Source organism: Triplophysa rosa, linkage group LG21 (assembly GCF_024868665.1).
Source record: "Triplophysa rosa linkage group LG21, Trosa_1v2, whole genome shotgun sequence".
NCBI classification, from domain to species: domain Eukaryota; kingdom Metazoa; phylum Chordata; class Actinopteri; order Cypriniformes; family Nemacheilidae; genus Triplophysa; species Triplophysa rosa.
In genome coordinates this window covers 5725963-5739466 of record NC_079910.1, presented here as the reverse complement: position 1 = coordinate 5739466, position 13504 = coordinate 5725963, and the positions used below count along the sequence as shown (strand labels likewise).

The 13504-nt window shown below is 39.5% G+C and overlaps 1 protein-coding gene across 1 annotated transcript in view; it reads right to left on the bottom strand.

Moving 5' to 3' along the window:
- Positions 1-13504, bottom strand: part of plxna2 (plexin A2) — a 182525-nt gene that overhangs the window by 4067 nt on the left and 164954 nt on the right. Inside the window, exons 27-31 of the mRNA XM_057363340.1 lie at positions 11932-12031; positions 8780-8970; positions 5060-5229; positions 4704-4916; positions 4408-4558 (exon numbers count right to left, since the gene is read on the bottom strand). Coding sequence (XP_057219323.1) covers positions 4408-4558; positions 4704-4916; positions 5060-5229; positions 8780-8970; positions 11932-12031 — 825 coding nt within the window. The remainder of the gene's footprint in view (positions 1-4407; positions 4559-4703; positions 4917-5059; positions 5230-8779; positions 8971-11931; positions 12032-13504) is intronic.

Below are 13504 nucleotides of genomic sequence, written 5' to 3'. Positions count from 1 at the left end.
ATAAATGCAAAATTAATATGCACAGTACAAAGACATATTATGTAAAGAGAAACTTTTATTCTGGATGCGATTAATCTCCATTAATCATGGAATAGCACTAATTCCATGTATTTCCCAAGGCATCATGTTCATGTGACTTTATTCACAATATGTGACCCTGGATCACAAAACCAATGGCAATAGCCAACAAAACATTGTATAGGTCAAAATTATTGATTTTTCTTTTATGCCAAAAATCATCAGGATATTAAGTAAAGATGATGTTCCATGAAGATATTTTGTAAATTTCCTACCGTAAATACAGTGAGGGAAATAATTATTTGATCCCCTGCTGATTTTGTAAGTTTGCCTGCTTACAAAGTAATGAAGGGTTTATAATTTTTATGGTAGGTTTATTTTAACTGATAGAAACAGAATATCAACCAAAAAATCAGGGGGAAAATTATATAAAGGTTATAAATTGATTTGCATTTCAGTCAGTGAAATAAGTATTTGATCCCCTACCAACCAGAAATAATTCTGGCTCGACAGATTGGTTATGTGCCTATATGGACCACAGATTAGTCCTGTCACTTTAAGAAAGTACTCCTAAATGGAGAACCTCCTCCCCTTAACTAGATCACTGAAGATGGGTCGTGGATGTGCCTTTAACATGACAAAGACACAAAACATATTGCCAAGACAACCAAAGAGTGGCTTAAGGAGAAGCACATTAAATGTCCTAGCCAGTCTCTAGACCCTAGTCCTATAGAACATCTGTGAAGGAGGCAAAAACTCCAATTTGCTGAGCGACAGCCAAGAAACCTTAAAGATTGACAGAGGAGTGGACTAAATGTATTCGGACACATGTGCAAACCTGCTGACCAACTATCAGAAATGTCTGACCTCTGTGCTTGCCAACAAGGGTTTCTCCACCAAGTACAAAGTTATTTTTTCTCGGGGATCAAATACTTATTTCACTGACTGAAATGCAAATCAATTTATAACCTTTATATAACAACTTTTCCCCTGATTTTTTTTGATATTCTGACTAAGTTAAATCAGTTAAAATAAACCTTAATTTCTTTGTACGCAGGCAAACTTACGAAATCACCAAGGGATCAAATTAATATTTCCCTCACTGTATATAAAAAACATTATTTTTGTGAGTAATAAGCTATGCTAAGGACTTCATTTGGACAACTTTAAAGGCGATTCTCTCAGTATTTAGATTTTTTTGCACCCTCAGATTCCAGAGTTTTAAATAGTTGCATCTTGGCCAAATATTGTCCTAACAAACTATACATCGATGGAAAACTTATTTATCCAGCTTTCAGATGATGTAAAAATCTCAATAAAAAAATTGACATGGTTTGTTGTCCAGAGACACATATGCAAAGGAATCTGAATGCACTAGTTTTTTGTAAAACAAAATCACATTTTGTGAACCATATCCTCTCTTGCCATCGAACTGATGGTCATCGCTATGGCAACCAACATAGCGTAGTCAATATCGGTCCTTATCTAAACCCCTCCTCCAGAGCGGAATTGAAACATTTTTACAGACTGCGGAAAATAAACTGTGTATTTCACAAAACCGATCCGGACAGCCATTAAACACAGAACACGTGATTCAGACGGCATACTCTGTATCTGCTTAACGCAGACCGGTTACTGCTCACTGTGATATGAGACTTGGGCCAATTTTCAGCTTCTGTGAGAAAAATTGCCTGAGACTTTATTTCATGAATATTTCATTAAAAAGGAAAATATAGCTTTCGAGTCGGACCCACACTGTGGAGTGCCATATCTCATTTGTGTCTGCGCGCTTTCTTTTTAAAACACGGCAGTCAAAAGCGTCGAGTCATGTTGAGAAAGGCCGAGCAGATGGGATCGACCCCTCTCTGTGCTTGTGTTGCAATGTCTGACCGGGTGTCGGAGGAACACCGGGGAAATGGCATTGTGACTGCGGACTGCCCCTGATTTGCATATCAAAAAGGGAAAATAAAGGAAAACTGGATCGATATGGGCATAAACCGGGAGCAAAAATGAGGATATGACAATGGTACCTCTAAAGTGGTCACAATGATGGTTGGGAATGTATAGAGAAATCTCCTTTTGAAACTTTGATGTATTTTGATGTTTTTGGGGGGTAAACTATTCTTTTAACCAACAGACTAACTCAACTCCAACCTGGTTTCTTTTCTCAGCCCTGACTTTCACGCCATCAAAACAACGAAGCTACTAAAACTATGTCATTTGGACCCAAAAGTCACATCGTGGCAACAAACCAAAGCACTTATGCGTAAAAGTAAAATATGGAAGCGCTTTTTTTTCCCAGAATGCCTTTCATTCAGGTCCACACCTGCTCGACTCCTCGCAGAGCTGTTGAACGCTCTTACATCTGCTCCGAGCCTCCGTGAGAAGTCGCAGAATGAGCATGTATTTAACAAGGAGCATGTGCGCTGAATTTTTCATGCAGTTGCAAAAGCGCTCTCCACATTATTGTGTCTGATGTGGTCATCTTCATTTTTAAAAGAGGGCATATTCGCTGTCTTTCTGCCTCTCCCCCCCCTCTCTCTCTCTCTCTCGCTCATCAGGTAAAGTGCTCTGAAAGCCTGACAGAGGTAATTATTCTCAGATGTCCTATTCGCATTTTATAATGAAATAGTGCAGGTACGGCATGTTCCTCCTCGCGACGGCGGCCACCAGACATTTGCTCTGCAAACAAAAGTACGTTGTCATCTCAAGTTTGGGTTTCAATTGTTCTCGCTCTGGGAAACAATTTAGGAAGTCTATAATAATTCATATTTCCAAAAGTTTCTATACATGCATATTGGGCATGTTTCAGGATTTTTGGAAATATTAATCAATAACCAATTAATAGCCTCTAGTAGTTTTATATCGGGTTTGCATGCGACTGGAGAGTCTCTGGGTCAGAAAAGATGACATCTGCTGTTCAACACTATTTGAAGACAGACTGAGTGAATGCATTTCGCAGAGTGCAAAAAAAACACCAAAAAGAGAGACCGGGGTCTGTTGAAAACCCAGACAAATGACTAAAAAAAGATATTTACATGAGAGAGGAGAAGAGAGGCGGCAGTCTCTGGGCGCTCTCCTAAATGCTGTGTAAAGTAAAGGTCAGACTAATGGGTCCCCTGAGTGAGGCTGCCATTACAGCTGGAACATCTCCATCGAGGGTCCTACTCTATGGCTCTTTGTGTCGGAGTGGCAGTCAGTGATCTAACTGTGTGTAATCTTCCTCATCAGAGCTCTATTCATACTCTCCCTCTTCTGTCCACTTCTCTCTCTCTCTCTCTCTCTTTCTCTCTCTCTCTCTCGCCATAGTGTGTGTGTCAGAGAAGTTTCTTGTCCGTGGCTTTAGAGCCAGTTTAAAAATTACACCATTCTGCGAAATACCCGTCGGAGTGTGTTATTCGACAAATACGGTTTTTCTGATCTGGAGCGAGTATTTATGACTTATCAACAAATTATAGACGATTTCAAAGCAACAACGTTAAAACAACAAACGTTACAGCGCATGCACGCTTTTGTGGCCCAAGCTTAACTTTCCGTTCACACCAGCAAAGAAAAGTCCTGTAGATCATTTCTGATAACACGCAAAAGAAATTACATTAGCTAGTTGAAAGTATGTCTAGTCAGTAGTATTTTGGGTTACCAGTAGAAGAACCGTTCCTTGGTTAAAGTTAAATGCAACAAAGTTACACAACTCATTCATCAAATTGCTTATTTAATAAAATGAATATACAATAAAATTCAACAAATTGTATATATAATAAAATTGTTATTCAATAAATATGAATATACATGAATATTAATATAAATAAAATAAAATATAGTTATATTATTAGCCACTAGCCAGACCGATAAACAAACACAGACTGGAAGTTAACTTTGGGCCAGGCACGTGTGTCTGATAAAACTGTCTATACCAGTTATTAATATATACAGTAGGGATAGTTTACACAAAAAAATGTTTTTTTTTGCCATGATTTACTATCCTCATGTTCTATACTTGTTCCTCTGTGGAACACAAAAGGAGAGAATGTTAGGAATGGACCGTCACCATTCACTTTCATTGTATCTTTCTTCTATGCAATGAAAGTAAATTATGACTGAGGTTGCCATCACTAAAATTGTGGCTAATATCTGCTAGAATTGTGGATAATATCCTTCCTAACAGAAAGCTGGGTCTGAGACAAGAGCAAATAGTTTTTTTTTTACTATTTATACTAAAAGCATTAAAGATGGACATCATATGTAACTGATGCCTCCAAGATTGAGACTTTGCCAACATATAATGAATTTTAATTGAATTTTTTTCTCCAGCAGGCAATAAACAGCTTAAGCAAAGCTGTTCACAAGGAGATATGCAAGTGTGTTTGTGTGTGTTCAACTACACCTCACCTCTGTGCTGTACTTGCTAATGTAGGAGTAAATCTCATTGAGGGCACTGAGCATGTTAAATTCACTGGAGTGAAGTCGTGCCTGTTCAGCCAAATATGCATTCATGTCCTGATCGGAGATGGCTGGCAGCCTGCTGATGTCAGCGTAGTACCTGTGGAGACAGCCAGGGGGCGATACTCAATGCTTGTACTATTGACTACAAAAAAGATTATTCCATTTTTCTTGTACACAAATACTTATAAAAATACAATATTTGAAAATATTACTATTAAATATGCATGAGACTTTTGTTTTACCTTTCTACCCAATTCTTGTAGTTGGGGATATCTTTAGCATAAAGCAGCTTATTTGATGGCGAGTCTTTGCCCAATCTGTGTTCAGATGTGGAACATGAATCCATGAAGGTCTGGGCCACCACGGACAGACAAGCATCCGTGATGCTGCTCTTGTGGATGTCGAAAACAAACTGCGGATTCTTGATCACATTCACCCAGAAACGCAGAGGAAGGCTGGACAGAAAGAGACACAAAGAGATGGCATATATTGCTTTACTCTTTGGTTTCTACTGCGAACATGTGTAGAAATGAACACATTTTGCAAGGGGAGTCTGTTTATCAGTGTACGTTTTGGAGGTGTTTGACTACGTTCATACCAGTTGCTCTTCCAGGTGTGACGGACGTCTGTGTCGTGGATGCCGTGCTTGTCTGCCTGTTCATCCAGGAAGTCAAACATGTATTTGATAGCTAGCGGAAGGGCGCTACCTCTGTGCACCGTGCTGAAGAGAGTCTCGAACAAGTCGTCAACAAACTTCTGCAGTGTACCCTGAGAATGACAAAAAAAGGTTTTCCACTTTCTCTCTGGTCTTACAGGTAAACATGCTGTTTTACTAATGTGCCTTTAAAGGAACAGTTCATCCAAAAGTGACAATTCTTTCATCATTTGCTCATCCTCATGTCATTCCAAACATGTGTGAATTTCTTTCTTCTGCAGAACATAAAAGATGATATTTTGAAGAACAACATTGGACTCCATTGACTTCCATTGTATGGACACAAAACCTTCCTGGTGGAACATTCTTCCTAACTCAATCTGGTCAACCACATCTCTCAAAACATTGAAAAACTACTTAAAACCCATCTCTTCTGTGAATACTTGACAGAAAAATGAGGGGGAAAAACACTAACCCTCTCTCTTTCTCTCAACAGGTATTGGTCTAGCTTTTGTTGAAACTTGTATTAGCTCCTAGTGTATTATTGATCCTGTATAACATATCGCTTATTGCACACTGAACTCTCTGTAAATCGCTTTGTATAAAAGCGTCTGCTAAATGACTAAATGTAAATGTAAAACCACTGAGATATTTCTCAAAATATCTTCTTTTGTGTTCCACAGAAAAAAAGTCATTTCAGGTTTTAAAATACACGAGGGTGAATAAACGATGACAGAATTTTGATTTAGGAGTGAACTATCCCTTTAAAGCAACACTAGAGAGTTTTTCGACCTTAAAATAATCTCTCTAAAATAATTTTAGTGTTAGGACAACTCTTAACTGGACGAATTTTACTGCCGCTGCTACCTAAGCAGCCCTCTATTGGCTGAAATCACACTTGTAACTTTGGTGTGAGGGTAGGTTCACAAGCCCCGCCCATCACCTGCTTTACGGCATACGTCACGTTTTACTCGTAGCCTGGGTGAAGTTAGCCAACAGCTAACAAGAAGAAGAAACAACAGCTAACAATAAGAAGAAACAATCTAGTTCAACGCAAGTCTCCAAACCATCATAATGGCAGAACCAGCAAAAAAAAAACTGAGGAAAAGAGAGAGAGTGATCCACGAGCCCGAACACAAATCAATATCTGACGGACTTACACTCGGTGGAGCGAGCTGCAAGAGGCAAAGCGTTGCAAAACGGATGGAGACCTAGACTTCCTGCTACTGGATTTGAAAATCTTATATGTAAATGTTTTCTTACTCTCCTGTACTTTTGAGCTTATTAGTTGTTAGGCTGTGCTGCTAAGGTTGTTTATTGCCCTTACGAAAATTAACCATGTTTTTTTTTTGTGGTACAAGTGTAGTAACCATGGTTTTTTGGTGCATTGATTACTTGGGGAAAACCCATGGTTTTACTACAGTAACCATCGTTTACTATGGTTTTTACAAAAAACATGGTTTTCAAAACAATGATTATTTTGTGATAACCATTGTTTTACTAGAGTAACCATGTTTTTCAATTTTAACTGTAGTAAAACCATGGTAAATTTTCGGAAGGGCGCACTAACGTTACTGGTTCACAATTTATAACCATAAAGTAGACTAGAGATAATGTAATGTTGCCGGGTCTCAACAATTTACGTAGCATGATCGTGCCTCGTCACAAATTTAGTGTTATGCATGTAAACGATGACTACCAAACCAAAATGTTGTATGGTCAATAGTTGATGATTCCAAAGATCATGCATGTAGACTAATGTTATTGATATTTAGTTACTATGCTTTGCCCTATCCCAAAGCGAGTTGAGTGTAAATTAGTGATTGCACCTACAGTATTACACAAAGCACAACGCCTGGTCGCGAAAATATAACTACAGAAAATTATTTTCGTTGGTTACTAAACACATTCACGTCCATGCGTTGTGTTTTGAGTTACTGCAAATGTGCTATGTAGCTAACGTTGGCACGTCAGCTGCTATGTAGCTAGCACGCTATGCACTAACGGCTAACAACCAGCTGCTACCTCAGAATCTATTTTTAGCTATTAGTATAGCCCAGTAGTATACCCCGCGGGAGCCAAAAGAGTGCTTTAGTACAGTGGTTCCCAAACTTTTTGAAAGCAACGCACCCCTTTGTAGTGTTTATTTTCCCACGGCACCCCAACCCTGATTAAACTAAATGTACATGCGTACATACATATATAAAATTAAATCCAGATGAGCAAACAACAAATGGATCCATCTTGCGTCGTTGAATACGTCGAGTCACTTTCAACCAATAAGATGCCATGTAAGAGGTCGCGTTTTCATTGGCCCGCCGTGGAAGCCTATCCCTGATTGGTTGACTACTTTTGACAGACTATAATGCCTGGAACACACAGGAGGACCTCTCGAGAGCAAGAGTACCAAAGTATTCGTGGACGCACGGCATGCATTTTGAGTGCGCACACGCTCACTGAGCGAGAGGAGAGAAAATTCATAAGAGAGCAGCGTATAATTGAAAGCGCGCGTCCAGTTTTGTGCATGAGCAAAGGAAATCGGAGTGCGAGCGGAGAGATTTGCGCGCTCGTATTACAAGAATGCGCTCGCCTTGTAATAATGCGCTCACGACATTTGTCATTAAAATAACGCCATAGGTGCGCACCTGCGAAGTGTACCCGAGTCCGCTTAAAAAGGTCTGGGTGCAGTTCACGTGACCTACAGTACGCTTCGTTGTTGATATGAACGCAATCGTACCAAATCGCGGAAGTGAACCGCTATTAATTACATATTATTTGGTAAAAATGTGTGCTTGTTTCACTCACTTTTCAGACGAGTGTGACAGACGCGCTCCAAGCAGAGAGCTGTATGTCTCATTTCTGTTCGCCTTCAGCGTTCTTAAGAGCATTTGCAGTACATTCATAGACGAAAGTGCCATTATGTACTGAAGCTTTTGGAAACAAAACATATGTATAAAAGTGAAGCGAGCACTGTAATGCATTTTGCCGCCTTCTCCTGTGTCGTCGTTACAAGCGACAGGGTAAACAGCTGCAGGCTTAATGACGCAAACGACCCCTGGTTCGGACCCAAAAATAATAATATGAACGCAGTCCAGCGGGGGCAGTGGGAGCAATCAAACTAGGGTTCGGACAAGGCAATCGTGAAACCAACCTGAGATAGCTGGGACGCGTGTCCCACATGAGCGCGCATCAGTACAATGGGCGGAGCTGAGCGGAGCCATTCTCTCCAAGGAACAGTCCAAGTGGCGGTAAAAAAAAAATTAAAAATTAAAAAAAAAAAAAAAAAAAAATTTTTTAAAAAATTTAAAATTAAAAAAGAAAAAAAAAAAAAATAGAAATTTAAAAAAATTTTAAAAAAAAAAAAAAAAAAAAATTTTTATTTGTTACTGTAAAAAAGCTGACATTCGGCGGCACCGGCACCCACTTTGGGAACCACTGCTTTAGTACATGCACAGTTTATGAAGTGACATGACGTAACAGCGGTTTCTGCTTAGTCAACAAATTCAAGTGTATTGCGCTGCCCACAGGGAAGCTTATACGGGGACAGTATTTACGACACTGATAACAGACAATTGCGCTTATCAACCACACGGGGGAACCATAAGCAAAAGTTCTCTAATTTGCTTTAAGATTTAACAATTGAAATATTACTTATATAGTTACCTTAGTAGCAAGCAGGCGGGTGAGGTAGATCTCCGATACCATCTTGCTGCCACGATCACCCTCTTTCTGGTCTCCATGCTCGTGGTTCTTCACCAGATGCCAGACCTTGACTCCGCTCTCCAGGTCAGGTGTGATCATCGGAGCGCGGGACCGCAGGCTGTCCGGGCTTCCCGTGTAGCGGAATGTCGAGTCTGCAACAAGAGAGAAATAAAGAATCAGGATAAAGATATCACGCCGTGGTTGTTCCGGATGAACACAAAGCATGACCCTCACGCGTTTCATTTATTCTCCCTATCCCTACGTATCTCTTTCTCTCTGTAGACAATTCACCCGTGTATTCATTCTAGACCGAGTGAGATGAGCCGAAGCTCTCCGCTCTACTCTTAAAAGGATTCATAATTGGCTCGTCCTGATTCATTGTTCTGCAGACACGCTTTAAACGTCTGCATCGCGGGACCTAATCAATGCATCTAAAGATTTCTAATGGCTTAAGCTCTCCGACCACCTCATCCAACTCATCTCCTTTCACTTTCCGTCAGTAATCAGTCTCTTGCTCACTTCTTTAGAGATCTCCTGGGAGGCTAGAATGGCTTATCACAATGGTGGTATAATCTTCAGCATCTCTCTCTATATCTCTCTGTCTCTGGCCTGTCACCTGGCTTCAAAGGCGATGTGAAACAGCAAAGGAAGGCAAATAGCCCAGGCTATTTTGAGACAGAAGTGGAATTCTGAGCAGATCGGAGTCACAAGGGAAAACCCAGGAGATTTGGACTTGTGAAAGGGTGGGTGTGTGATCGTGTCGTTAGCAGCAGGGGGTGGAGGAAGAAGAGGATTGTGGTTTCAATCCAACTTAAACTACTGCATACTTACAGGCCTTTCGTCCGCTGCTACAGTGTTGTTATTGAGGGATTACTAGTATAGATTGTGTATCTGTCTGAAATTTACACAGGGTGAATAATGCTTACAACCAGATTAGACCAAATTACTTTAAACTTCACTTTTCAAATCACTTTAAACCAATGTTTTAGAAGCAGACCTGCTTAGAATGTAAATGCAACAAACGGTTAACAATCATACTATATATAATATAATAGGAATTATTTTTACAGTCATTTCACAAATATGAAATGTTTTTTATATTTTCTAAAATAATTGTAAATTTCTGTAAAAATAATGACATAACTGTATATTATATAATTAAATATTAAAACATTTATTATATGAATGAAATTAAGTAAATGACTAAAATAAACTGTTAACAATCCTGCAGATAATATTTTATGTTTACTATATATTATGTATTATTTCTACAGTAATTTGACAAATTACAATAATTTAAAATGCCTGTAAAAATAATGATATAATTGTGTGCTACATATTAAATATTAAAATACTTATTATAAATTGTTCCCTTTTTATAAAAAGCGCAATATAAATAAAATTGAATAAACAACTTAAATAAATAATTACTTTCTTTATGAGAACGAGTGTTCCAGCATGATTTTTTTTATTTAAATCTAAAGGCTAAATAAAATGTGATTAAAAATCAGAATATCACAAAATAATACAAATATACCTAACAAATATTGCAACTTTCTGACAGCAAAAAATAAAAACAACAGAATCATAGATAGCTAAATCACAAATGTCCGACTCTTCTAAGCTGGTTCTTATAACAGAAATGTCCAAAAGACTAATAAAGATAAAAGATTTTGGTCTTTGAATCTGTTAGAGCTGTTACGAATTAAGCAAATGACTCACTTACAGTGCTTACTGAATGTCTAGATGACAATTTGTAAAGTCGTGCTCACAAGAGTATTTTTATAAAAACTATATAGTGTGATGCAGGTGCCTGATCAAATACCAATGTAAACACAGATGTGTACATACAGGTTGCGTGTATGTTTGATCAATGTGTGAGTCTCTCTCCTCCAGTCGGAGGTGTGTGAGCAGCGTGTTATTTTGGGCCGGGGGTGCTGGCATGCTAAATTGGGCCGGGCTGCTAAGTGTTGAGCATTAAATTGATATGAATCAATCAGCGTGTGTTTTGGGCCACAGCTGTGCCCGCTGTGCCATGCCGTGATTGATGGGCACCGGGGCGCTGCCAGATGAGAGAGCTGCTTTTCATCCGCCACACATGAAATTAGCTTGCAAAAACACACAGAAAAGGAAAACCGAAGACCTCCGTTGTGCCGTCTCGTCGCTATTTTACGAGTTTCCTAAAATAGCCAACAAGCTCTATGTAGTAAAATATATCTAAACGTTAAAAACGATTAATTAACTTTTTCAGGAGGGTGAAGGACACAAATGATTGAGGTTAGCTGCCACACAAAAGCGTCTGACAAATCGAGATAGGTGTTCAAACGTGTTAACATTTTGGCACTGCTCACATCATCTGCTCTTTGAATATCCCTTTCTGATGTTTTCCCCTGAACTTTAAATGTCATTATGTTTGTAATCGATAAGAGATGATAACTACACTCTTTCACTAAACCGCACATTTCCTTTGATTAATGAAATTGTGACGATATGTGGTGCGTTTCACATGGATCTACTGAATTAAAACCAGGCGAGATGTTTGATAAGTGTTGCTAAGTGACGACGCATAAGGGACCCAATTTCAGCCCCGGCCCATGTCTCATTTGTTTTCTTTTCACCCATGTGTAGCATCATTGCTGGTGCATAATTAGCAATCAGAGAGTGGCCTGCAGCTCAATGTGATGGGAAATGAGAAGGGCCCTGATGGGAGCCCTGTGGTGTTCCCTCCAAGCAACGCTATGGGGAAGGAGCTAATGTGTCCATTACGGGTGGCATCCACACTCGGCGGAGAAATCAGCTTTATTGAGCTTCACACTAACTCTAACACATCTCTCTCCTCCTCTAACCATCTCTCTCTCTCTCATTCTCTGGCACCCTGAAGACTCCCTTGGGCATCCCGTGGGCTGCCGAGCAAAGCTCAGGCACACAGTCATAAGAGCCATTGTTTAAAGGAACAGGGCATCAATTTTGTTTTTACATCTTTATTGTAAAACAATGATGTTGACTCAGATACTATTTAGATATTAATTAGTTTGCAAATTGATAAAAAAATTGGCTCTGTCCCTTATGATGTCATAGCGCATGTTTCACTGTCATCTACTGAAAATACTCACCATATCTGCTTATGGAGGTCCGGGAGATGCTTGTTGTGGGTGGAATGTTGTAGGAGGACGTCTGCTTGGGTACCAAAGCGACCACACAGCGATCCGACACCTGCACAAGACACACTTGGGTAAATCTTGAGTATTTTTGTCCCATAATCATCCACTTTACAGTTTTTGGTGTCAAAGCCTCTTATTAGTAGTCAACACTATGTTAATCTGCTTTTTGAGAAATAAATTAATTTTGTTGAATAGGTAATCCATCTGTACACATCCAATAATATTACATTACATCACAAAGTGGTGTGAAATTGCCAAGTTTCTCCCCAGTGTTAAAATAAAATATTTCCAAAAGATCCGTCCTAGTTGTAAACGTTTAAGGAGCGTTCACGCTGTGTTCTCTGATCAAACGCACATTCTTGAATAAACGCAGCTTTGTCCCACAAGGAAAAAGGAGTGCGATTAGAGAAAAACCCCATATTTACATATGACAGCACATATGAGATGTTCTTCAGCGAGACTCCTGTCACTCCACACTTCTCAAAAGACAGTAATGAGTCGAGCAGAGCGGAAAAAAAACAGATGGAAGCTTATTCAAATGCATAATGCAACAGTGTCACTTTAGCTTGTACACTCAAAACACAACTGTAAGCAGCAATATGCGAGCAGTCCAGAAAGCAGAAGGAAATTAAATACTCAAATGTCTTGGATGCGTGAGGCGAATTTGTTCTGCATAAGTAGCGGGATCTCAGTTGGTAACGCAAACTGACCGACGGCGCTGAATTTTTAGGTTTTCAATATTTATATGCCTGTTGCTAAGCAACTACAGCGCTAATCCAGCCAATAATTGACAGTAAATGTAGCTGCAGAAATAGCTGGCGTGCAAAAATTGGTGACTTTTCATCACAGAGGGACGAAGAAGACTGTTTAAAAAGGACTAAGAAGAGAAAAGGTAACAGCACAAGCATTAATAAACTATAGATTGGAAAGAATTGTGTACACACACATACAGAGAGAGAGAGAGAGAGAGAGATTTAAAATGAAGGGTAATAACTGAAAATACAAATAGAAAGGCAGGTTAACAGAGTTTTGACATGATGTGGTGATCGATTAATTTAGAGATCAGGAAATAGGAGGTGATGGAGTCCAGGACTCTGTACATTCGGGTGAAGCTCTCAAATTTTCATTGTCTGCTCTGTGAGCGCTCAAGCGCCACATGAAGGTAAATAAATGATGACCGAACCCAGGTTTTTGCTGACCTCAACAGCTCAACAACCTCATCTATTATCCATCCATACAAATCTCATTATTTTCAGTCCAAGATGTTTCATCAACAGTAGACGTCAAATTCCGAGTCCATTTTGAGATTAAAAACCCCTCTGTCCTCTCTAATAGATGTATGAGCACCTCCTGAGCTCCTCTGCAGTCTGAGGGCAGTACGCAGTCTTCATTCTCCTCCTCCATTCTCAGGGCCAAAGATGGTGCCACTTTATCCTTTTTACGCCCCCATAAGCTCCAACCCTATTAGTCTCCCTGAGACCGACCCTCACTGCAGGCTGGGCTAATAGCCAGACTGGAAAGCCAC